The sequence below is a fragment of the Gallinula chloropus genome (genome assembly GCF_964237585.1).
Source record: "Gallinula chloropus genome assembly, chromosome: 6".
Taxonomy (NCBI): domain Eukaryota; kingdom Metazoa; phylum Chordata; class Aves; order Gruiformes; family Rallidae; genus Gallinula; species Gallinula chloropus.
The window spans coordinates 2,848,774-2,872,275 of NC_140091.1; the positions used below are offsets into that span (position 1 = coordinate 2,848,774).

At 44.6% G+C, this 23,502-nt stretch overlaps 2 protein-coding genes across 8 annotated transcripts in view; one reads left to right on the plus strand and one right to left on the minus strand.

Moving 5' to 3' along the window:
* DOCK7 (dedicator of cytokinesis 7) overlaps nucleotides 1–23,502 on the plus strand; it is a gene marked incomplete at both ends in the record, with an annotated part of 107,117 nt that overhangs the window by 39,070 nt on the left and 44,545 nt on the right. For all 7 annotated transcript variants that reach the window (XM_084266022.1, XM_084266019.1, XM_084266018.1 and 4 more), the window contains 4 exons: nucleotides 360–502; nucleotides 3,367–3,460; nucleotides 4,876–5,038; nucleotides 22,756–22,873. In XM_084266022.1, the coding sequence (XP_084122148.1) occupies nucleotides 360–502; nucleotides 3,367–3,460; nucleotides 4,876–5,038; nucleotides 22,756–22,873 (518 nt within the window). The remainder of the gene's footprint in view (nucleotides 1–359; nucleotides 503–3,366; nucleotides 3,461–4,875; nucleotides 5,039–22,755; nucleotides 22,874–23,502) is intronic.
* On the minus strand, nucleotides 6,940–16,135 carry ANGPTL3 (angiopoietin like 3; the record flags this gene model as incomplete). Its single annotated transcript, XM_084266025.1, has 7 exons — nucleotides 6,940–7,243; nucleotides 8,499–8,771; nucleotides 10,717–10,812; nucleotides 12,708–12,821; nucleotides 13,555–13,672; nucleotides 14,448–14,558; nucleotides 15,638–16,135. The coding sequence occupies 7 exons, from the start codon at nucleotides 16,133–16,135 to the stop codon at nucleotides 7,062–7,064; spliced, it is 1,392 nt and encodes a 463-aa protein (XP_084122151.1). The 3' UTR covers nucleotides 6,940–7,061.

The window sequence follows — 23,502 nt, forward strand, 5'->3', positions numbered from 1 at the left end:
TTCAGCATCCCCAAAACTGCCAACTTTATCATCTTCCAGAGCAAGGGAAATACATAAATCTCTACATGATAAAGACTTTTATAATAGCAGTAAGGCACTGGGGTGAGGTTGCTGTGAGAGGAGCAGAAGTAGTCAGCTGTGCTTCATAGCCTCCTGGTGCCTCAGGAGTGTGATTATCTTAGCATAACCACCTCTTCTATCACACTCCCTGCATAATTTCCAGAAGCAGCAGCTATCTTCTTGTGTAGGAAATCCTGGTTGGAACACAAGTAGGCTTTTGGACAATTGTTCTTCTATTTATTGGGTTGGGTTTTTTTTATTTAATCATTTTAATTCTTTCCCTTTTCTGTTCTTTGAAGAACGTAAAGGATCCTGGTCAGAGAGGAGGAATTCCAGTATTGTTGGGCGGCGATCACTGGAGAGAACCACAAGTGGGGATGAGGCTTGTAATCTGACAAGCTTCAGACCAGCTACTCTGACAGTGACAAACTTCTTCAAGCAGGTATTGTACAGGGCTCTCTAATTACAGAGGTGCTCCATGGATGGAGCAATTTGATTGTGTGAAGTCAATTTAGACCTGAATGATTAATTTGTGATGCTTTTAATGCCTGTAATGTCTGCTCCCTGTTCGCAGGGTATTGCTGATCTGTGTGCAGTGGGTTTATTGTAACAGGTACTTAACTCTGCCAGCAGCATGTCCAGAGTCACTCAGTGGATTCTTTTGATGCGTTTAGAGAGGCTGAGGGAGCTGAGCTTGTTCAGCCTAGAGAAGAGAAGGCTGTGGGGGGACCTCATTGCAGCCTCCCAGTCCCTGAAGGGAGCAGAGGAACAGGAGGGGAATCAGCTTGTTAAAAAGGTAGACAATGGCTGGACAAGGGGGATGGAGTGAAGCTAAAGGAAGGAAGGGTTAGATTAGATATTACGGGGAAGTTCTTTACAGAGAGAGTGGTGAGATGCTGGAACAGGCTGCCCAGAGAGGTGGTGGGTGCCCCATCCCTGGGGGTGTTCAAGGCCAGGTTGGCTGGGGCCCTGGGCAGCATTGTGTAGATCCAGTCTGGAGGTTGGTGGCCCTGCCTGTGGCAGGGGGGTTGGAGCTCTGTGATCCTTGGGGTTCCTTCCAACCCAGACCAGCCTGGGATTCTATGAGTTTACTATGAATAATTATACACAGGAAGTTGAAATTATTAGCTGCTTTTGACTTGAACAATAAAGTGTTATTATGGCATAGGGAGTTAACTAGATAATAAAACTGGCTTTCTCCAGGAGAATATATTATAAAAATAGAATTCATTTTGCTCCAGATTTTCCTGGTGTGCCTGGGAAAAATCACTGGTCAGCCTGCTTAAAAGTTCATAGAAGCAAGTTCACAAAAACTGAGGGTAACTGGTTTGGGTTTTACCTGTGTGACCTGTCCTAGGGACCCTGCTTTGGCAGGGAGTTGGACTTGATGAGCTCTGGAGGTCCCTTCCAACCCCTACAATTCTGTGATATATGGTGCCATAAAGCATTCCAGATGGGAGTTGTGTGGCCTTTAGACATTAGGAAAAATTCTTCACTGAAAGGGTTATTTGGCACTGGAACAGGCTGCCCAGGTTGAATCACAACCCTGGATGTGTTTAAAGGACAGGTAGATAAGGTGCTCAGGGAAATGTTTTAGCATAGGACAAGGTATGGTTGGACTTGCTGCTCTTAAAGGTCTTTTCCAACCTTGTGAGTCTGTGATTCTTTACCACAATGGTCAGTTGTCCTTTGGTTTGATGGGTGATAAAGAATCCATTGAAACATCAGCAGGCTCAGAACCAGGTTCATCAGTGAGATCTGAGCTTGGCATCGGTTCCCTGGACTCACACAGGGATGCCTGGGAAAACAGCATTTCACTTCCAATGCTGCTTTACTGAGCAGCAGCTTTTCTTAGCCACAGCTTGGGATTTTCCTGAGAAGCAGTAGAAAACATGATTAAACAGAATACAATTTTTAGTTAGGCTTAGAAAGTGGTTTCAGTTCATTACTTTTTGCTAAGATTTGCTTAATGCCACATCTGGCTCAGGAAAACTGTTGTTTGAATGCCACCTCTGTGTATAAAAAGGGATTTAATTGTGAGCAACCAGGTATGTATTTTTTTTGGACTGACTTCTCAGTTACTGGAAATAGAAAAATTTAGATGCTAGATATTGAAAAGTAAGCTCTTTTGGCTCTTTTTTTTTCCCTTCTTTGTTCCCCCCCCCCCTTTGGTTTGCATGCCAGTTTCACTGTGGGTAGCCTTCCAAAGTCTGCTCTTAACTACAGTAGGGCAAATAAGGAGCAGTGCCATCATGGGCATGAAGTTGTCATGGTGCAGACCATGTGAGTGGAGGGTGACTCCTGCCTCTTGTGCCCTGTGCTTCCCTGAAACTCAGTGTGACTGTAATTGGACTCTGGAAATATGGGATCTCTGTGACACAGAGCAGAGTGGGAAGTTTCTTTTACTTGGGGTTTTAATAAAATCCAAGATGTAGAAAGCAAGAAAAAATTGCCTTACAGCCCTTCCACTGACGGTGTTCTGCAGCTCTCTAACACACACCAGTTTGCTGAGTTAGTAATGATTCACAAAAGCATTTATTTATTTGCTTTGTCGAGGTTCTTTTCCCTTCACAATTTTGAAACAGTTTGTTTTATTCACTTATCCTTCAAAAACTGCCAAGTGTTGATAGAAGACTTTAAGTTTCTAATTCTTCTGTATCTTTTATCTTTCATTCCTCCTCTGAAGTACAATTAAATGAACACTTCTCCCAGCATTCTTCTCCTTCCATTTGCTTCTTGTTTTCATAGTGGGATTTATTACCTTTATTATCAGATATCTTCTGCTTTTGGATTGTTAAGAGGGTGGCAGAGTCACATTTCCTAATGAAATTCTGAGCTACGAGGATGTGGTGCAAGGAAGAGTGACAACAGACTTCTGCCACTTCCCACCATTTCTTAACACTTGTCCTGAAAAGTAAAGCTCTTGTAGGCTCTTACCAAACAAAATGCAGAGGAGCAGGAATGAGGCTCTACCTGAATGACAGATACTTTTTCAAACTATTATACTTGCTAAAAATTGGATATTTTTGGGAAATCTTTAAACAGTTTTGGAAAAGATAATATTGATGGGGAGAGAAAAGGTTTTCAGTGAGAAGTTCCTGCAGCTGTCATGATGATTAATAAGGAAAAAAGGAAGGAAAAAGGATGGAGAAATGAACTGTAATCTAGTGTGTTCATCTTCACACCTTGTTCTGGGAATGTACCCTTTGAGATCAAAGGAAAGAGGCTACAGTATTGGATGGTTTATGGATGGGTTTAATCTCGATGGGCTTTGTAGATAACCATTTTCTTCCCAACATCCCACAGGAGGGTGATCGCCTGAGCGATGAAGATTTGTACAAGTTCCTCGCTGACATGAGACGGCCATCATCAGTCTTACGGAGACTGAGACCCATCACAGGTATTGGACGAGACCTTTGGGCTCATGTGTTAGGATATTGGGTTAGTCATTCCCAATTGCCAACCAGCTCTTACAAGTGAGCAGATGAAAGAACCCTCAGAAGTCACTGACAGCAATCCTGGGTTGACCATGTCATTTTGGCAGGTGTTTCACTGACACGTGTGAAACAGCGTCTGTGAGAAGAGGATGTGAATCCCAAAGCTCTTAACCTTCTTCTCTCCTGGCTCCCACTTGGTTAACAGGAACAGACTCCACCTCTGTTTGAGAAAGGGAAACAAAAGTGCTGGCATACCTGCAGTGAAACATCTCTGGTCCCTGACCTGTTGCTATTTCTGACAATATTTACTTAACCTGCTCTTAAAGTTTTATCTCCAGTGACAGCAATCCTGCCTCTTCCTTAGATCTGCTCTCCTGGCACGCAGCCGTCCTTGTAGTGAGCTTAGGTACTCTGCAAAATTATCTTGCTGCAAATTAACCTGATTATGGTCTGTCATGCCCTCAGGGTGGTTATCACAACCTTCCCACTGCTTGGACACTGTTATTAGTTCACTCTTAGTCACCTCTGTTTCACAGCCTGACCAATCTCTGGTCCTTTTCAACCCTTCCTCAAAGGTTGTGTTGTTAAAATTGCCTGTTACTCTCAGCTTGGAGGTTCCTTAATGTGTCTGTGTCAAGCACAGTGCTCTAGGCTGGGTGAGCTGCTCCTCCTGAGCCCTCAGGCCAAGCAAAGTGAACAAGTTTGCCTCCGCTGCGTTACCCATCACACTGCAGTAAGGGATCTTGGAAGGGCTGTAGCTTTCTTCTGGACATTGGCTTATTGTCACTGCTGTCACCCAGCCCTTTTCTACAGCATTAATCCATGCCAATTCTTTGGGGTTCTTCTTAATGATTGTATATTTGGCTTCTGAACACAAGTCCTTAGTTCCTTCTTATGTTTCAGCTTAGTCATGTGATGCCATTTTTCCTGTTTCCCAAATCTTTACAATCATTCCAACTTCAGTGCCACCCACCAACGAGAAGTCTTGTGTCAGTGCTATCAGCTGATGTGCTACAGAAACTACTCAGGAACCTCAGCACAACTCCTGATGGTTTGATAGGCAAGATTCCTGTTGAGACATGGAATGTTGCTGTTCACAGCTGTTGGGTCTCCCAGTATCATTGTTATGGAATGAGAACAGCATTTGCTGTTGGTCTCTGTTGGTTCTTACAGCTGGGACCCTGGATATCAGCTTGATTCACTGTTCCTTGTTTTTAACATCTCCACATGAAATTAGTATATTAATTATGTGAAATTATGGGTTAGCATTCCATGTATTAATATATGGGATGTGATCCTGAAGAAACAAAGCATGAACACACTTTTTGATTTACATTTAACCCCTGTTTATTGTACTAAAACCATTTTCTTCTTACAGCTCAACTGAAGATAGACATATCTCCAGCTCCAGAGAATCCCCATTACTGTCTAACTCCAGAGTTGCTGCAAGTCAAACTTTACCCAGACAGCAGAGTCCGACCTACAAGAGAAATCCTGGAGTTCCCTGCCAGGGATGTCTACGTTCCAAACACCACATACAGGTCAGAGTTTTGAAATAACGTTGCACATTTTGGGCCCTGAGACTGGCACATCCAGAAATTCCTCCCTTATCATCTGGTTTGTTGCAAAACTTGCTGTATCAGTGTGTGTGCTGTGCCAGGGGCATGAAAAGGGTCCAGGCTGACGCAGCAGAAGATACACAGATGTGAAGGGATGAGCATACTTGCATAGAACTTGGCTGTGAATGGGTACATGAGGGAAGTTTCTCAATTTCCCTAAATTTGCAGTGAAATTTAGTTGAATCCTTCTCAGTTTTATGGAGGTTTTGTGTTCTTTGTGTGCTAAAGCCGTTAATTCTCTTATTGTTTCTGTTACTTTCTAACACTTTCAATGACTTTAAGAAAAAAGTGGGGCATAAAAATGAAGAAAATACATGTTCCCTTAATTCATATTTCCATTTTGAGTTAAAAGCACTTTCTTTGTTTACAATACTTGAAAAATATCTTCTGAAGATCTGGAAGATGAGGAATTTATCTTGGAAAACAATAGCCTTTCTATATCTAAGCTCAGGCAGAGAGCAGATTCCTATTTGTTACGTACCACAGTTGATTTAAGGCTTGTTCACAGTATCTTTGATGACATTACACCTCTGAGTGGAATTACCACCTTCTGCTGAGTAATTTCATCAACTTAGTCACCAAATCAGGTATTCCTTGTTGTAAAAGCTAGAGGAATGCAAAACAGGGGTTTTTTTTATAAACCCAAGCTTAGAAGGAGGAGGTTAGTCAAGTTCCACATCTCATGTCTTATAAAGTTAAATTTATTTATTTATTTATTAATTTATTGAGGATGGGCAGGTAATTAAACATTACAATACACCAGTACAAATAAGCAGTGCTGTGTGATCTCTTCTTAGTAATAATTCCACGAGGAGTTAAAGCATTGTTGTGGTTCCTCTGTAAATAGTACACCCTGTTCACAGTTGTTTCACTCTGACAAATCACAGTTTCATACCATTTTCTGTCTTGTAGCAAGTGTTGAAATAAAAAAGTCTGTACTGTACAAGGGTTAGACAGGATATACAAGTCAATATGACTCAGTGTAGCTGCAGAACTGGGGTCCAGCTTCCACGGCATGTCAGTAGTCCTTCTGCCTTACAGCACTCTACAACTGAAGTTAAACAGATCTATGTGTGTTCTCAGGAGCAGATCCAACACTGTCACATAGGTTGTACCTGCAAGGGTTGTTGGTTGGTACCACTGACTCCTTTGGAGTTGCCTCTCATGGGCACCTGTTCTCTGTTTGAAAGGTGTTTTGTCCTGTGCTCACTTGATTTCTTAGCTGTACTAAAAGGTCACAAAGGGGTGGCTCTGAATCAAATGAGATTCAGAGATCCCTTATTTATTTCTGTAAGCTTTGAAGCTTAGCTCTTAACTTGTATTAAGAAAGCTTAACTCTCAAGTTATTCTTCAAAGCGTGGTGTTTCAAAGCTCGGTCTGTGCTGTGGCTTGTTGTGTGTACACATCTAGAGCTGCATGAGGACAGTGCTTCAGCGAAGAGTGGCCTGAGCTACACTGCTGACAGTTAGTCTGGAAGTACACAGACCTCTAAAATGGGGAATGGCTCATCTTTCCTCCCACAATGAACCAACAAACCAGTTACTTTACAGAATAAAAATTCTCTCCATCCCCCCCTGATTAGTACCTAACTGTCCTCTGTAGCCTTTTACCAGCCCTTTGTTTACTCAAACACGTTTTGTGTTCCCTACTACACACCCCAGAAACCAATGAAACAGCCTGAAAACCCATTCCAACCAGTAGCACCTAATGCATGAATAGGTGGTGGATTCTTAGCCATGAGAGCTTCATCCTGGGGAGGTAGCAGCTCCCTGAAAGCTACAGCTCGTTGATGTGGGGTGAAGGAGAATACTCACCAGACATACTGTAAGACCATCAGAAATGCCCCAGGTTTATGTATTGGAGAAAGCACCATACAGCGTATGGGTCTAGACACACATCTGTTATTAAACAGTGTTCTGAATTAAAAATGCACCAGGTTAAGCACTCAGTCAAAGCTTTTTAAATCTGTCGGGTGTATCATTATTTTGGTTGACTTGAGCAAGTAGTATCTTCCTTTCTTGGGCTTCCAGTATAAGCCTTTCCTTCTGTCTAGTCTCCCTCTTGACCTCGGCGTGACGTATTTCCCATTAAGGTTGGTTTCCTCACATTCACTGTGCCACCAGCCTCCTAAAGAAAAATATTGTGATGTCAGTGGTACTCTAGCATTCCTGAGTAGACACCCCCCTGTTTGCAACTTAAATCTTCTTTAGACTGGTTCTGGCACAAGTGGCTGTTACCCAGGACACCCTGATGGTGTTTGTACGTGTACCTGCTTATGCTCTCAGGTTGAGGGCTGATACAAAGATGTTGTGCTCCCTGTTACTGTCTGCTTCTGATCTGGGACACTTGGGAGTTAGCTCCACACTTTTGTGCTTCCCACGAGCTTGTACAACTGACTTTCTGGCTTGCTGCTGTTTTCCTCAGGTACAGATAGTTAAATCTTGGTATCTACAGGAGGCTGAAGAGCCTTTAGTTAAGAAATTACCTGTTTTATTGTCTGCTGCCCTCAACCACGAGCTTAAATTGTAATCCCACTTCTGCTTGCAAAGTGACTGCACTAAAAATGAAACTCTAACACTGTGGAAGTCATTGGCCATCTGCTTTGTGGTCACTAGAGCTGAGTAACACTCTCAGCCCTGCTTCAGACATAAATCTTAAGCCTGGATTGACATATAAAATGCTTGGTGCCTGAAGCGTGTGTCTGGGGTGGGGGGCAGTTCTGGATCCTCTGGTTTAATCATTAATTGCCTTTTCAGTTGTTTGCTTTTTTGCTGAAACTGGCAACATGTAAAAGCTTCATAAAATCAAAGACTTAGGCATCCTTTAACCAAATTATTTTGAAGAAGTGTGTCTTCAGCCTCCTGAGCAGTGGTAGTATGTATACTTGACAAACAGCTAGAATCTGCCTTTGAATGGAAAATCCCCATCACTCAACTTTGGGATTGCAGACAAAACGATGTTAAGAGTAAATTTGTCCTCTCTTTTTTTGCAAGGAGGGATTAAGCAATCCAATGTTGAGCTGCCCCACTGGAGCAGGTACCAGAGGAGGAGCTGCCCTTTACTTCATACCTCAGGATGTCCTCCTGGGGGTTTTATTTCAACCTACACTGCTAGTTCAGCTTCTGACATTGGCCATTTGCACTGGGTCACTATGCTCTTGTTTTACCTGTCTGTAAAATAGAAAGATGACGCCTCATTGTTGTGGCACCCTGTTATCTGCCAACAAAAAACATCTCCCTGTCCTCTCCTGCAAGGAGAAAGATGCTGCTACCCTCTCTTCTCTGTATCTAAACCCAGGCTGATGTCTGTAACCACCCACTAAAGCACAGTGCCATCCTTCACATGAGAACCCCCCGTGTTCCTGCGCCCGCCGTGCGGATACCTAGGTAGTTCTCTGGGCAGTTGAAGTCATTTATTGTGTCCATGGCGCGGTCTGCAGTGGAGAACCTCAGTTCTGTCTGCTCTGGCAGGGCGTTGGGGATGCTCCCGGAGATCCGTGAGAGCTGGAGAGTGTAGTCTGTTCCTGGGCCTCCCAAACTGAATGCGTACTCGACGTGACGTTGATTATCCTTCCAGTCCTGCAGCTCAATCCTTAGGATGTAGTCCCCTTGTTTAGTAATGGAGTAGGTCTTGTTCAGGCCTAGCCAGAACTCCTCTGCAAAGTCATAGTGAATAGAAGCTGTTAATAGGGAACTAGGCATCAGCACGCTTCCTGGGTTTTTCAGCCCTCCAACCCATACCTCAGATAAGCCTGTTCACCTTTAAAATACCAGTATTTGAATATATATGTTCAAATAAACTGCACAGTGTCAGAAGCAAGAGATGTCAGAGGTGAGCAGTAGGGGACAGAAGTCACTGGGCTGAGTGTTAGTGGGGAAGGGGTTATGTGATAAGCTTTCCCTAAAACCCCGTGTCGCTCACACTGCTGGTGAATTTGGGTTTATAGCTAACCTGCAGGTAGTGTGTGTGTGAAAATATAGTATTTAAAAGGATTTAATCATTGCTTTAATGAAATCAATAATATGAGTCTTGGGGACTGTTGATCTTTTCAGAGGTCTCTTGCTACATTCTTTCTGTTTACCTCTTCTTAATTGCACACCAGTGATCAATAAAAGCAGGAGATAGAAATGAACTGGAGCTTCTCTCTTAACTTTCCCACCTCTTGTGAAACTCTGAGAGGGAGCTGGAGGCATTTAAAACAGGCATAATTGGAACCTCGTGACAAATGGAGCCAATGACATACATAAAACCTAATTGCAACTGTTGTATTTTTTAAGGAAAGAGCTGCAGAACTCAATGGAGGTTTCAGTCTCCTTGTGCACAATGGGAATTGAACTTGAGCATTTTTCTTTTCCTCGAATTCTTGATAATTAGTTCAATTAGTTTCATAAATTATATTCATTCTGTGGCTTATTATCAGTGCTGCTGGTATCAGTGCAAGGAGGGAGGTAATTGCCACACGTAGCAATAGTGCAGCTGAATCTGAGTGCCATACGTGCCCCTGGCATTTCAGGAGGGGAGGTGGCTGAGTAAAATACTCCTGATTTACAGGTGAGGAGCAGTAGGTTGTGCTATTTTTGTCACCTTAGAGTACTCAGCACAGAACTGAGTAGGACACAGAGGAGAATGATGCCCTGGGCAACCTTGTGTAGCTCCAGGCCTGGAGGTTGGCGGCCCTGCCTGTGGCAGTGGGGCTGGAACTCTATGATTGTGGGGTCCCTTCCAACCCAGACCAGTCTGTGATTCTGTGATGGGATCCTCTGCAAAATACAGTGCTGAAAAGATGTGGCTTCGTGTTGGTTTAGTATGTCAGGGATCAGGGACCAGTCAAGGAGCAGCTATAGCCTCTGATATGGTCAAACTACGCAGCCTACCTCCCCAAAATGTGGGAAAGGCTGAAACACAGCAACTCTTTGACAATACAGAGGTGGGAGTAAGTCAGTACCGCTGCCCTGGTTGGTGAGGTTTTGCTATGTGTTGTGCTTCTGTCAAAATGTTTTCTAAACAAAAGTAAACTCATCTCAGGAGTTTCCATACAGGAAAAATAGGGAAAATGTTCTGTGTGGGGAGGCTGCTGTCAGGCAGCACTTGGTGCTGCAGGTTCCTTGGAGTTGATGATTAACTGGGGAATGTAGGTGTTTCCTCACCCTATCCAGCCATGGAGGGGATTGGCTGCTCTACCGAGGTGCCACAGGTGTTTGTGTGGGGGAGCACATGCAGCCCCAGCTCTCCTGAGGTTGGAAAAAGTTTGAAGGGAAGAGGGATTGCAGGTAGTTTGAGAGAAACTAGTGACAGCAACTTGGTGAGGTTTGTGTTTGTGTACATTTTAAAGGCCTTGGGAGGTGCTTTGATGAAGAGTAAAATCTCAGCAATTAATAGAGCATCTAAAGCACTCTGGCCTTGATTCAGTGTCTAACCACATGTTTGAAGGTGTGTCTCAGAATTTTACTGAGTCACCTTTTCTGTTAAGCACTTTCTGGTGTTCTACTAATCAGGTAAGCTGTTGAGGTTTGATCACTCTCTAAACACCTTTCAGTCAGAAGATTCAGCTTCTCAAATCGACTGATACAAAGAAATGACACAAAAAAAGGCACTTTTACCATTGAGGTCACCAAAGCCATTTGTATAGGCATCCCAGGTTTGGTTGAAATCCAGTGATCCATCCACTCTCCTCTGGATAACAGTCCAGGAACTGCCTGCAAAGCAAAGGGGAGTGATGTCACAAGCCTGACTCAAACCTGGCTCGAGTGTTTAAAGAGAGAAGATTGGAAGTAGCTGGGACCATCAGCTGCTGACCTATGACTGCACTGCCATGGCCACCCTTAGGTGAGCTCTCACCTGTGACAAAGAAGAATCACAGAATCACTCAGAATCACAGAGTGATAGGGGTTGGAAGAGACCTTGAAAGATCATCTAGTCCAACCCACCCTTGTCAGAGCAGGGTCACCTAGATTAGGTCATGCATGATCGTGTCCAGGTGGGGTTTGAATGTCTCCAGAGAAGGAGACTCCACAACCTCTCTGGGCAGCCTGTCCCAGGGCTCTGTCACCCTCACAGTAAAGAAGTTTTTCCTTATATTCACATGGAACCTCCTATGCTCCAGCTTGCTCCAATCTTGTCATTGGCCATCCCTGAGAAGAGTCTGGCTCTCCTGACACTCACTCTTTACGTATTTATAGACATTGATGAGAAGACAGGTTTGCACTGAAGGTGGCTCCATGTGAACCCCGCTTACTCTTCATTTTGCAGCAGACCCCAGTGCACCTGTACAGAGCTGTGAAGACTCTCAGCTCTGTGGAGAGCAGGCTCACCTTGGCCTTGGCCTTATTAACTGTCCATGAGAGGCGGAGTGATGAGCCTAAATCTTCATGAAAGAAGTTCAAGTGAGCACAGCTGAACAGAACATGAGGCTGTTGGAGTGTTCTCTGCCACAGCTGTGGTGACTCAGCTCACTGGACTGACTTTGTTAAGTTGCCTTAACTGGGTTTCATTTGTTTATGAGGACTGAGAAACACAAACATGGAGAAAGTGATAAAGAAGAGATATGAAACGTTCCAGACATTGGATTGTCAGACTCCCTGTGCTGATAGCGCTTGGCTGCTGGGAACACAACTCTGTGGCAGGTATGAAGTGCTGGAGGCCGTGTCCATGCCAAGGCTGCTGGTGGGGTCTTTCTCCTGACCAGGTCATGACACCCTCGTTTTACCAGTTCCAGCGGATGTCAGCAAAGGAGCCTTTCACACAGGGCAGCCCTGCACCACTCTGTTTACCCATCCAAACTGATGACATGGCCCTGCTCTGTTTGCATCAGCATATTCCTGGGCTGTCCGGGTGACTGTGGCAAAGGGACCGTGTGGGGAAGCTGGGCAGGACACGCGCAGAGCAGCACTGCAGGATGCTGCACTGAGGGTGAAGAAAACAGGGAACAGTGAACTGGCCAAACGATGTGTGGTCTCTGGATTGTAACACAAGGAGCAGACAAATGGGGTTCTTACACAGATGGAGTTGGGTAGCTGCTCTGCATCCTGCTCCCTGACAGTTCTGGACCTATCTGATATATAACTATGTGGAATACAGGGATCCTGTCTCCAGGACTCACCTCTTCAGTTTGGTGTCTCTCAAGCCATAACCCTTGTTAATGAAACAAAATTTTACTGAGGTGTTGGCGATTTGCTGTTCGGTTTCATTTGGAAAAGCTATTTGTGGTTGCAAGTTTTGTGCTTGAGGACATGGTCTAGAGGTGGTCTAGGCAGGGTTAGGCTGTGGTTGGACTCGATGATCTTGAATGTCTCTTCCAACCCAGGTGATTCTATGATTCTGTAATACAGTGGCATTTATAATTGTCATTTTCATTATCTGTAGCCAAAGGGGCTTGGGATTTTAATATACCTAATGTATGTCATGTGATTGAAAGCCCTTTCCTCATTCCAGACAAGAGGTGAGTAAAGAATGAAAACAGGAAGTAGACTTCAGGATGTGGGAAACCTGAGTCTGGAGCACAGATAAGGATAGTAAGACAAGTCAAGAGGACACATGACAGTACTTTGGGACAAGACAGGGCTTTATAGCTGTGCTAGCATGCTTGTCTTACCGAATTTCATTTCACAGTAGACATCAAAAGCTTCTGAGCCGTTGGGCTGAATGGTGTAAACGCCACTGGACCGCGTGCCGCTGTGGTACAGAGCCGTGCAGTCAGGAGCAGCACCTGGGGAAGCGAAGGGCACACAGTTACAAACCCCAGTGTTGGTGTTTTAACCCAGCTTTGTATAATTTGCATTTCTGTATTGGGTAGAGCCAAAGCAGAAACTAGAAGAACCTCTTTGGTGATTCTGTTTTGCACTAGATGTCATGGAATGGACAGAGCTGGTAGCACAGCTGCCCAGTTGTACAGAGATTGGACCGACGGAATTTTTTAAGTCAGACAAAGCTTCAGTTTAGATGATTTTGGAAAATTTATAAGGCCTAAGGCTAGACTCTGGCAAATGTAAAGTTCCCAATAAATGCCATTCCCATTGCTGTAGCTCAGAAATGCCTCTCAGTTTTAAAGAAAGCTCTTCCAAATCTCAGAATTAGCTAGCAGGAAGGAAATTAGTTCTCTGTTTGTCCTTTCCAAGACAGGCATCAGCAGTGCCAGAAGTGTTGGTAAAAGGATGGTCACAGCGTAAGGTACAAGGGGTGAATGGTACTCAGAGGTTGAGGACAGGAGTACAGCACTACTGAACGTTGGTTTGGCATGTCACCCCAGAGATAAGAACATGTATAGTGGGGTGAAGCAGATGAAGTAGAGACATTTTTTCCAACGCACAGAGTTTGGCTCCTTCCTGCAGGCACTGCATCTAACACATGAGTCTCTGACTTAGACACCAGTGCAAAGCGTTCCCAGACAGTGCAGTGCATGCAGTGTGTTGTGTAGTCCTGTCTAAGAGAAAAGGTCTCACCGTCGGATCGGTACGCCACGGCCGTGGTGTTGCGCACAGGGAAGGAGGTGGCTTCTGGTTCCGTTGGCTCCCCGGTGAAGGAGTTCTCTGCCAGCTCCTGCAGCTCTATGTGGTTTAGCTGAAAGAGCCATAATGACCGACTGTTAATTTCCCAAGGCTCTGAAATGATGAGATTCACATATTGGGCTGAGCAATGTCATGCAGAGAAGGATTTTTCTCATCAGTGGAATCCTTTAGAACACCCAATTTACAGCATGAAAATAACTGTAGAACTGCAGTGGTGGATTTCAGTTGCCTGAACGTCAGCAGGGCCAGTGCTCAAACCAGGGAGGATTCATGAGGCGAGTAAACGACCCATTCTCACGGGGTTCACCTTAATGGGCAAACAGATTTAACTTATTTCCTCAGGTGACATCACTTAGACAAATAATGCCAACATCTAAAGAGCTCAGAACCCACAGTTCCTTAGGCTGAAATGCATTTTCCTTTTATAGCCTCCTCTTAGGAATGAATTAAATATGAGCGTGTCAGGTATACCCAGCGTAACGGTGACACATGTTGGACTGCAGAGCATGGTTCCCCAGTGGAGTGGATATTGGAAAAGAAGGAGGAGGTGGAAAGCAATGATACTTAGAAGAGCAAGGTAGAACAATAACATGATGGATAATAATAGGAAGGGCGGGAAAGGAAAATCAGCAGTCAGAAAATGCAGCAGCCTGGTGTTGATAGACAGCCTTTCAAAACCATGTTCTTGGTCTTGTTCATACCCTCCTCTACATCTGCAAACTGAACAGGAAGGATGGCTGACCCCAGTGAATGGTTGGCCCACTGACTCCTCTGTTGTTAGGGGAGATGACAAATTCTGGAAGGAGAAATGGTGGTGGTTGCTGTACCTTGTCCTCCAGCTCCATTATTTGGTTGTGCTGTCTGTCGAGTTGCACGTGCTGGTCCTCAACAATTTTGAGAAGTTGCTTGATGTGGTTGTCCTGCTGCTCCACAAAAGCCTGAGGACAGGAAGGGAGGGAAGGGGTTGTAGTTGGAAAACCTTCACTGTAGCACTGCCTCCATGGCTCTTTCAATGGGGCTGGTTTTGAGGCACAAAATGTTTAACATTGCCTTTCCCAAAGGGTTGCCTACTTTGCCTCTGAGGGGGCAGATATCTTTCCCTGTGAACATCCGTTATTTTTTAAGACAACTTCTGGCAGGTTTGTAGACCTCTGTGGTTGTTGCTGTTTTCCTTCCATTTACACTTCCAGAACAATTATGATCTGCAAAGTTGGCCCTTGGTTCAAATTAGGTATGCCACCAATCAAAACCAGGGAACAACTCCCAGCATTTAAGGTAGGATCTTGGGATTTGGGAGATCTGGATTCATCTTTCTGCTTTCATGCAGACATCCAGTATTGTCTCACACAAGTTACTCAGCCTTTACACTTCCACAAAATCCCATTAATACTCCTTTCCCACAGGAAACCTTATACCCTAAATACTTGCAGGCATTGACATCAGGGCTGCTAACACTTGCAAGGTGACCCTGGAGGTATATAGGTAGGTGAATATATATATATATATATGTGCATATATACCTATATATATATATAGGTTTATAGTCCCTATATAGGTACTATAAATATCCCTTCTAAAAGGTCTAAACATCCTGGTATTATACTGGGCAAGGCAGTTCCTAGTGCATTGATTCGTAGCGAGATGACAGCACACAAACCTTTGGGCTTGGTAATCAATTGTTTTACTGATTGCAGAGAGGTTTTTATCATTGTTATTACAGGATTTCTTAAAACTGATTTGCAAAAAAAAACCCCAACCCCCTGAAAAAATCCAAAGCCTTATAATTCCTCACAATTTTCTCACTGATACCACTGGGGAATTTTACTGCAAAATAAGCAGTGTGTCAGATTAACGCTCATTCTTTTAAGATTATTGCAGTGATTTATTTCTTTAAAATACACAGTAGTGGTACAGTGAAGAGAAAGGGAAAACATGAGCTTCCACTGCATAACTACTGGTAACAGCATTGCAGTTTGCTTTGGTTTTGTGTGTCAGAGACGTTGACAAGTCTACTTACTTTGAGGGAAGAAATTTCTTCTGTCTCTTGGATGGAAGGCTGGATAATGGCCAGTTTTGTGACTTTGTCTTCCAGTCCCCACACTTTCTCTTGCAGCTGGATTTTGTTTTGTATGAGATCTTCAATCTTGGAATTCATCTCCTGTGAGAGATTCTTTATCTCTTCGTTGTTGATTTGCAGTCTGGCTGTGGTTTGCCTGAGCTGTTCTTCTTCTTCTTTGATTTCGCTGGTTTGCAGTGAGAGCTCATAAAAAGACCTATCAAAAATGTAAAGTTTTTGAAAGATGTCATTCATCTGCCCCTTTGTCTTGTGGACAAAGTCTTTGAGACCATGCCCAAGCTGGAGGAGTCCATTGGCTAAGATTCGTACGTCATCTAACATGGCAAATCTTGACTTTGTCTCAGGAGGTGCAGCAGCATCAAAGAAGGAATAATCCTTCTCAGCTTTAGCTGAAGGAGCGAGTGGGGCAAAGAACAGAAAGACTAGAATGATTTTCATGCTTTCTGCTCCTGATGCTCTTTGGTTGTTCAGGATGCAGAGGTGGAGTTTTTTTCTACTAACAGTTTTTGCTGTGCGACTGTTCTGGGTTGAAGAATCTGATCTATTTATACTCCTCTTCATTTTAGAAGGGGCAGACCGACAAGTTGATCATTAAACTGTGTGTTTGAACCAATGTAACCCTTCTCTGAATGTAGGTTGATACCTGGGAAGATAAAACCACGAGCGGGCATGTTGCTGATTAAACTGGTTCTGAACTTTTCCATCTGCCAGACCTTCTGTTAGAAAATGCTATTCCTGACGCAGTGTTTTTCACTTGAATAGATTAATTTCGGATCATTGTCTTGATAAGGGCCTTAATTGCTTCTTGTTTGTGTGGTATGATTCCCTTTATTGCCTGAGGAGTATAAAAGGGCTTACCGTGCTTAAGAGCACCGGACGCTGTATTTCAGGTTGTGCAGCTCCTCAAGAAGCTGAGGAAGGGTAGAATATGATTCACACAAGTTGATTCTCATCTTGTACCATTTTCTGATGTAACTCATTGTGCTGCAGTGGATTTACTTGTCATCTAGTTCAGATTAAGTGAGAAAGAGGGAATTGGGTCCAGAGATTGCCTGGATGCGATTCTACTATGTTAAGGTTTGTGCAGTAATTTACACCATATAAAACTTATTTTTTAAGAGCTGCTTTCCAGAGGTGGGTGAGGTAAATAACACCTCACATTCCTTGCTGAACCATTCTTCTCACTGCTTAAGATTCACACTACGTAAAGCAAGACTACAAGTACTCTGAAATAAATGTCCTGTTCTGCAGTGGTGGGTCACTGCATGGAAGCATCTGTGGTTTCTGAGTAGCGCTGCAGAGGGAATGAAAGGCATTTTTCCTTCTGGAATTGCTCACAGCAAGCCCAGGAAATCAGTCTGTGCATAATCTAATCTGTCCTTCAGTGGGTTTTTAGAGTTTTTTCTAGATTCTTTTTTGTTTAGTAATTCTTCCCCTGGACTTTCAGGTGGTGTAGCCGTTGGTGTACATACACACATGTGATATAATGCAGCAGTTGAAAAATTACTTTCAGTATGCAGTTGTTATCTCATACATGGGGCTTTCTGTGTGCTGAAGGGTTGATAACGTGCAGGTAACCTCCCTGCCCATCATTCACAGAATCACAGATCGTAGGGGTTGAAAGGGACCTCCAGGGCCCACGGGGTCCAACCCCGTGCCAAAGCAACTTAAAGAACTGGTTGCCAGATTAAAAAAGAATATAAACTTTCTGCAATCTGCTTCAAAATGCTTGAGTGACTTTGGTTTTCCAGGGTTTCAGATGAATACTTCTCTGTTGCGCTAGCTGTTTCTCACGGTCACAAGAAGACTTAATTTTGTTTTAAATAGTTTTGAATTCTCCTGAGGCCTATCACCCCCAAAGATCTTTATTCTTGGCTTAGTCTTCAGGAAAACAAAGGAATTTACTCAAGAAAATAACAATAACAGATGTTTTACCAGGTTTCTGCAGCTTGAGAAGCTCCTGCGTGGCACTGCTCACTGCCTGTTCCTGTGCCTCAATTGAAGCTCAGTGGTAACTTGGCAAGCTACAGGAGCTTGCTTCTGCCAGGATGCTGCTCAGACATGACACTGCCCTTTAGAAAGGTTTGTTTTCTGAATGGGAAAGGCAGTCAGAATGTTCTGATGTCAAATATTAAGAAAAAGCCCCAACTCATAAGCGGCTGCCAAGCGTGTGTCCATGTTAATGCCGGTACCAAGGAAGTCAAGGGGTGATGTTAACAAAGTATCACCCTCAGATGTCACAACAGTCACAGAGTCCATAAGAAAAGTGGGATGTAGGAAAGCAGAGGGGAGAAAACCCTCTGGTATGATTTAACCAGAAGGTTCCTACAGCCCCTGAATCTTAAGGGGGATTCCTGCCTCAGAAACCTGCCAGCTGGGCTGGGGAAAGATGTGTGTAACAGGCATGATCCTGAAGGTCTTTCATGCACCTGGGTGACCCTTCTTAAATAGGTTCTAAATGATTTTTATAGTAGGAATAAAGCAAAGAAAAAAGGTCTCTGGGTTTTACTGAAAAGGGAAATTTTCCCAGTAGTTAGACGCTGCCTTGAAGAGTTAGGACCAGCTCTTAATGTTTTAATACCTTTATGAAGGATTTTGCAAAATGGCTGTAATCACATTATATAAATATTTAGAGGAGTGCCTGGTGCCGTTATTTCCATGGCTTGGGAAGCCTTTGAGCTTTAGCAGTTCATTTTATGGAGGTAAAATTACTTTTGAGATCTGTTTGAGATAAGCTTTGCATACATTTTGCTTAGCATTGTAATAAAAACTCCAGGCACAAGTCCTTGGGTTTAGAGCTTCTGGCTGAAACTTTTATTGCTAGAAGTCTGAGTAGTGCCATCAAGGAAGGAGCTGTTACCTGGAACCATAAGGACTAGTGATCCTTTCCTTTAATCAGTGCACATTTAGCGTTGACAGTGGTGTTGCAGTGTTATTTTTGTGGTCAGCCACTTCTACATAGAATTTAACACTGTGATATGAGACCTTTCAGAGCCTGACCCACTAGAAAGTTGCTCTTTCCTCTTGCTTCCCTCTCTTTGCATATAGTACAGGGTTGGGGTTACCCTCACTTCATTATGAAGACTGTGTTCAGTGTCATACCACTTGTTTTGCCTTTAAAAGCAACTTTGACACCTGCCATCTCACCCTGCGGTGAGGCAGCTTCTACCGGCACGCCGCACAGAACCCTCGTCTTGCTTTGTTTACAGAGGATGGTGGTTACACCTCCCATGTCCTGTGAAGTCTGCTGAGTCCTGGTATTAGTGTACACAAATCAGTAGATGAGAAGTTGAGATGTAGTGAATCAAAGAGGGTAACAAGGGAGAAAGTCAGAAGTCAGCCTCCTGGGGTGGTTGTGATGGGGCATTGGTTCCTTAAAGAGATTTTAAATGTTCCCTTCAGTTTCTCAGCTGTCAGTCTCTTTCTTGGGCTCCTGTAACCCTGCTAGTGGCAGGCAGGAAGATCTGTGGCTTTCACCTTTGTCTGGTAAGGTAAAATAGGGTGTTTCACTTGGGGTCACATTCTGATGTGTGAGCAGAGTTTTTCCTCCCTCTCTATAAGTAAATTCTCAGCGAAAGGGTGGTGTCTGTTATAGGAAACCCTCTGGAGAGTGGCTGCTTTAACAGGAGCAAGCATTCCCCTCTCGCTGCCATCCAGCGAGACCTTGACAGGCTGGAGAGCTAGGCTGGGAGAAACCAGATGAGGTTCAACAAGAGCAAGTGTAAAGTCTTGCACCTGGGGAGGAACAACCGACTGTATCAGTACAGGCTGGGGGATGACCTGCTGGAAAGGAGCTCTGTGGAGAAGGACCTGGGGGTCCTGGTTGATGACAGGTTGGCTATGAGCCAGCAGTGCGCACTGGTGGCGAAGAGAGCCAATGGGATCCTGGGATGCATCAGGAAGAGTATGTCCAGCAGGTCGAAGGAAGTGATCCTCCCCCTCTACTCTGCGTTGGTCAGGCCCCACCTGAAGTACTGTGTCCAGTTCTGGGCTCCATGGTATAAAAAAGACAGGGATCTCCTGGAGAGAGTCCAGAGAAGGGCCACGAAGATGATTAGGGGCCTGGAACATCTCCCCTATGAGGAAAGGCTGAGTAAGCTGGGTCTGTTCAGCCTGGAGAAAAGAAGGCTTAGGGGAGACCTAATTAGTGTTTATAAATATCTTAGACTTGGGACGCAGGGGGATTTGGCCAGCCCCTTTTCAGTGGTCTGTGGGGACAGGACTAGGGGCAATGGCTGTAAGCTGGAGCATAGGAAGTTCCGCACCAACATGCGGAAGAACTTTTTCACAGTGAGGGTGACGGAGCAGTGGAATAGGCTGCCCAGGGAGGTGGTTGAGTCTCCTTCTCTGGAGATATTCAAGTCTCGTCTGGATGCCTATCTGTGTAATATGAGATAGCGAGCCTGCTTTGGCAGGGGGGTTGGACCCGATGATCTCTTGAGGTCCCTTCCAACCCCTAAGATTCTGTGATTCTGTGATTCTGTGATCCGTGCATCTGAACTCCCCTAAGCAACATGAGCTTCTTCGCAAGGAAACACAGAGAACTCTCTGCTGAGCCTTTCACATGACAAGGGCTTGAAAGGGAGTAGATGGAGAAGCAACCTGTACATCTCCAGCCCTGGTTGTCATGAATGTGTGTATCATCGGCCGTAGTGGCTACTTGTGGGTCTCCTGCACCATCTTTCTAGAGCAGCACCGAATTGGTGAAACATCCCCTTTGCTCCCAGGGGGCCAGGCTCCAGCAGAAGAGGTGGTAGGAGAACTGCAAGCTTGGTTTAGGCTCACCTCTGCTATTCAGCATAAATCAGGCCTGAGTGTAAGACTGCCTTTAATATAGGGATCCGGGAGCCTGGCTTCACAAATACATTAAATCCTTCTCTTAAGCACTAATAACACTTAATAAAAGTTTTATGAGCAATGTACATTTTAGAGTAAATTTTCATATCCATTTTCATCTTAAAAAGAACATCAAGGAGCAAATGTATTCATGCCAGAACGAAGTAATTTAGTAGAGCCACAAAAACGGTACAGGCCCCCTCTGATATAGTAAGAGCACATTGATTAGGCAAAGCGACCAATGGGGATGGGAGTCAAAAACTTAATTCACCATGAAGGACTTCAAAGGGAAGAAATTCCCATGTGCCAGGTAAGTGTATTCCTCTGCCTGGAGGGGTGAAGAAGAGCCTGGCTTCATCGTGCTGTGCTGTGTAGCCTTCTGGAGGTACGCTGCTGGGGTGCTCCTTGTAGGTGCTGACCTTGAGAAGGCACCTTTTTCTTCGGGAGCCTTCAGTGGGTTCCTTAGGCCTGTGTCTGTAGATGGGTGTGCACATGGCTGTTGGGGAGCAAATGGAGTTGTGGTCACAGCCAGGTCCTTGGGCAGGATTCGTTTGCTGAAATGTTGATATCTAGGGCAGCCCATCCCATTTCCGTCTGGTCCTTCAGGAGAGTGACCCACTGCTGGCCCAGGGCAGGTGTTTTGGGTACCCACAGCATCTAGAAAGGCACCAGGTACCTTCACTGAGCAACCCAATCCCTGCTCTCCTGACAAGCAAGAAAGGATCTTTCTGTGTTCAGTCTACTGTTGCCAGCGCTCCTGTAGCGGCTGCTTTATTACGCTTAAAATGTTGTCCTGCTGTGCTCAACACTGCAGTTTCCTCTGCCCATCTGTTGTCTCTTGTCTCTCTGGGACAAGGAACAGTTGGAAACTACCTGCAGATTGTATATGTAGTCACTGAATAGCTCCCAGCAGGGGACAGAGGGGAAGGGAACTTCTACCTCCTGCCTTACAAGCCAGGCCTTGGTTGCTTTGGTGTTAAGGTAAAAGGCAACGTGCCAGTCTTTTATCCCTAGGAGATGCAGGGCAGCAAGGTGAACCTCTCCCCTAACCATCGTGCTGTCAAGTTGCCTGTGGTGAGCATCCCTCTCAGTCCCATTTGTTGGAGGGAGCCAAGGTGTCCAAGGGTGAATGGTGCTGGTCCAGTGGGCAGGGCTGTGTGGGAGATGGAGGGGGGATTTCCAGCCTGGCTTTTTAAAAATGTATAATAATTCACACACTTTTACTTGTTTTGGGGGCAAAAGAAGGTATATTTCCTTTGAATAATTATGTGGAGTGGAAAGGTTCAGTGCTGTTGACTTCGCTGTCTTGATAGGAACATGCAAGGGACTTCTGTGGTGTGACTTGCTCGTATGGCAGGCGGGGGGCTGTGGTGGGCAGTTTTGCTAACGATGTGTGAATCCAGCCTCCACTTGGCTGGCAGAGACTCTGCAGAGCTAAGAGGATGGAAAATATTGCAGAATTTTGCATCTTGTCATTGTTATGTTTAAAGTAATCACAGACTGGGAGAAATGAAACTGGAAGAGGGTCTCTAAAATGTATCCCCTGCCCAGTGAAGATCGAGGTTGTCTAAATCCATCTGGGCAGGTGTCTGTCCGCAAAAGCTAACAGAAAGCTCTGAGTTCTAGTTGATTCCCATCCTTCCCAAAGAATGGTACTCAGGCAGTGAGTTGAAGACATGATACCCTTGGAGTCATTCCAAAGGTTGCATATCTGCTGAAGCTACGGGTGCCTCTTTAGTTTAATCCATTTTCAGAGGAGAGGTGTAACCTGAAGTCATCATGATGTAAGAAGATTGTTAAAAAAGCAAACAAAGAAAGAAAACACCCTGCATGTCACAAGGAAGGTACTTAACAGAAACCAGCTACTCTGGGTAGAACAAATAAACGCTTTCCCGGTGCTTTTCTATTCATCTGTTGTTCTTCCACTTGAACTTCTTGGATTGTGGAATCACTGTTGAATTTATAGATATACTTTTTCAAGTACCCCTATAGTCAGGAACTGTTTCAAAAGCTGATGGCAGTTCAGAAAGTTACGCTTTTTGATGTCTGAAATAAGGGTTCATTATCAAACTGCTTATGTTGAAGAGAAGCCTTACCTAGCTAATGGAGAATGCCAGGTCCTTCACTGTGACTCTCTTGAGTGTCTCCACAGAGGTTTGAGTGATAGCACTGATAAAGGAGTGAACCCTCTCATGCTCAGCTGATGCCTTTGTCTCTTGCAGGAATCTGCTGTACGTCTATCCTCAGAGCCTTAACTTCGCCAACCGCCAAGGATCTGCCAGGAATATCACTGTAAAAGTCCAGTTCATGTATGGAGAGGACCCAAGCAATGCCATGCCGGTGAGGGGGGCACTTTAGGCTCGGTGTGCATGCTGGTAGGGCAGAGTACACGTTAGTGTCATAAAATCCCTGTGTTAAAACCTCACTGGAATGGATTTTGGGATAACGAGTTCAGGGCAGTGTGTAATTACAGTATATCAGAGCAAAGAGCGCGTTTGAATAGAGGTTGCAGAATAGCCCTGGCCAGTATTCTAACCTGAGAGCAGACACCCAGTGTTTGGAACAGCATCATTGCTTCCCTGACAGAAATATTCAGGGTGATAGTTACACTTGTGTTGAGGGCCAGAAGAAATCAGCACCCGGTGAAGCTCTGGCTGTGATGTACCTTCCCCCAAGGCAGTTCTTGTACAGCCTGTGTGTAGTGGCCCTTTCCTCTACTGCTGTGATGAAAATCCCTGTAGAGCTTAGTGGTTCTTACTCACTTGGTAATTTTCTGTTTTCCTTATCTGAGCTCTGTTACCCTGATTCTCCTGACATTTGTTCTGCCTTGGTGTGTGTCTTGATGTCTTTCTGTCTTTCTATCATTGCTTCTCAGCTGTGAGCTTTAGTCGATTCCCATCCTTCCCAAAGCGTGTTGTTCAGGTGTGGAATTGGACACACCTCTGAGTCATTGCAAAGATTGCATTTCT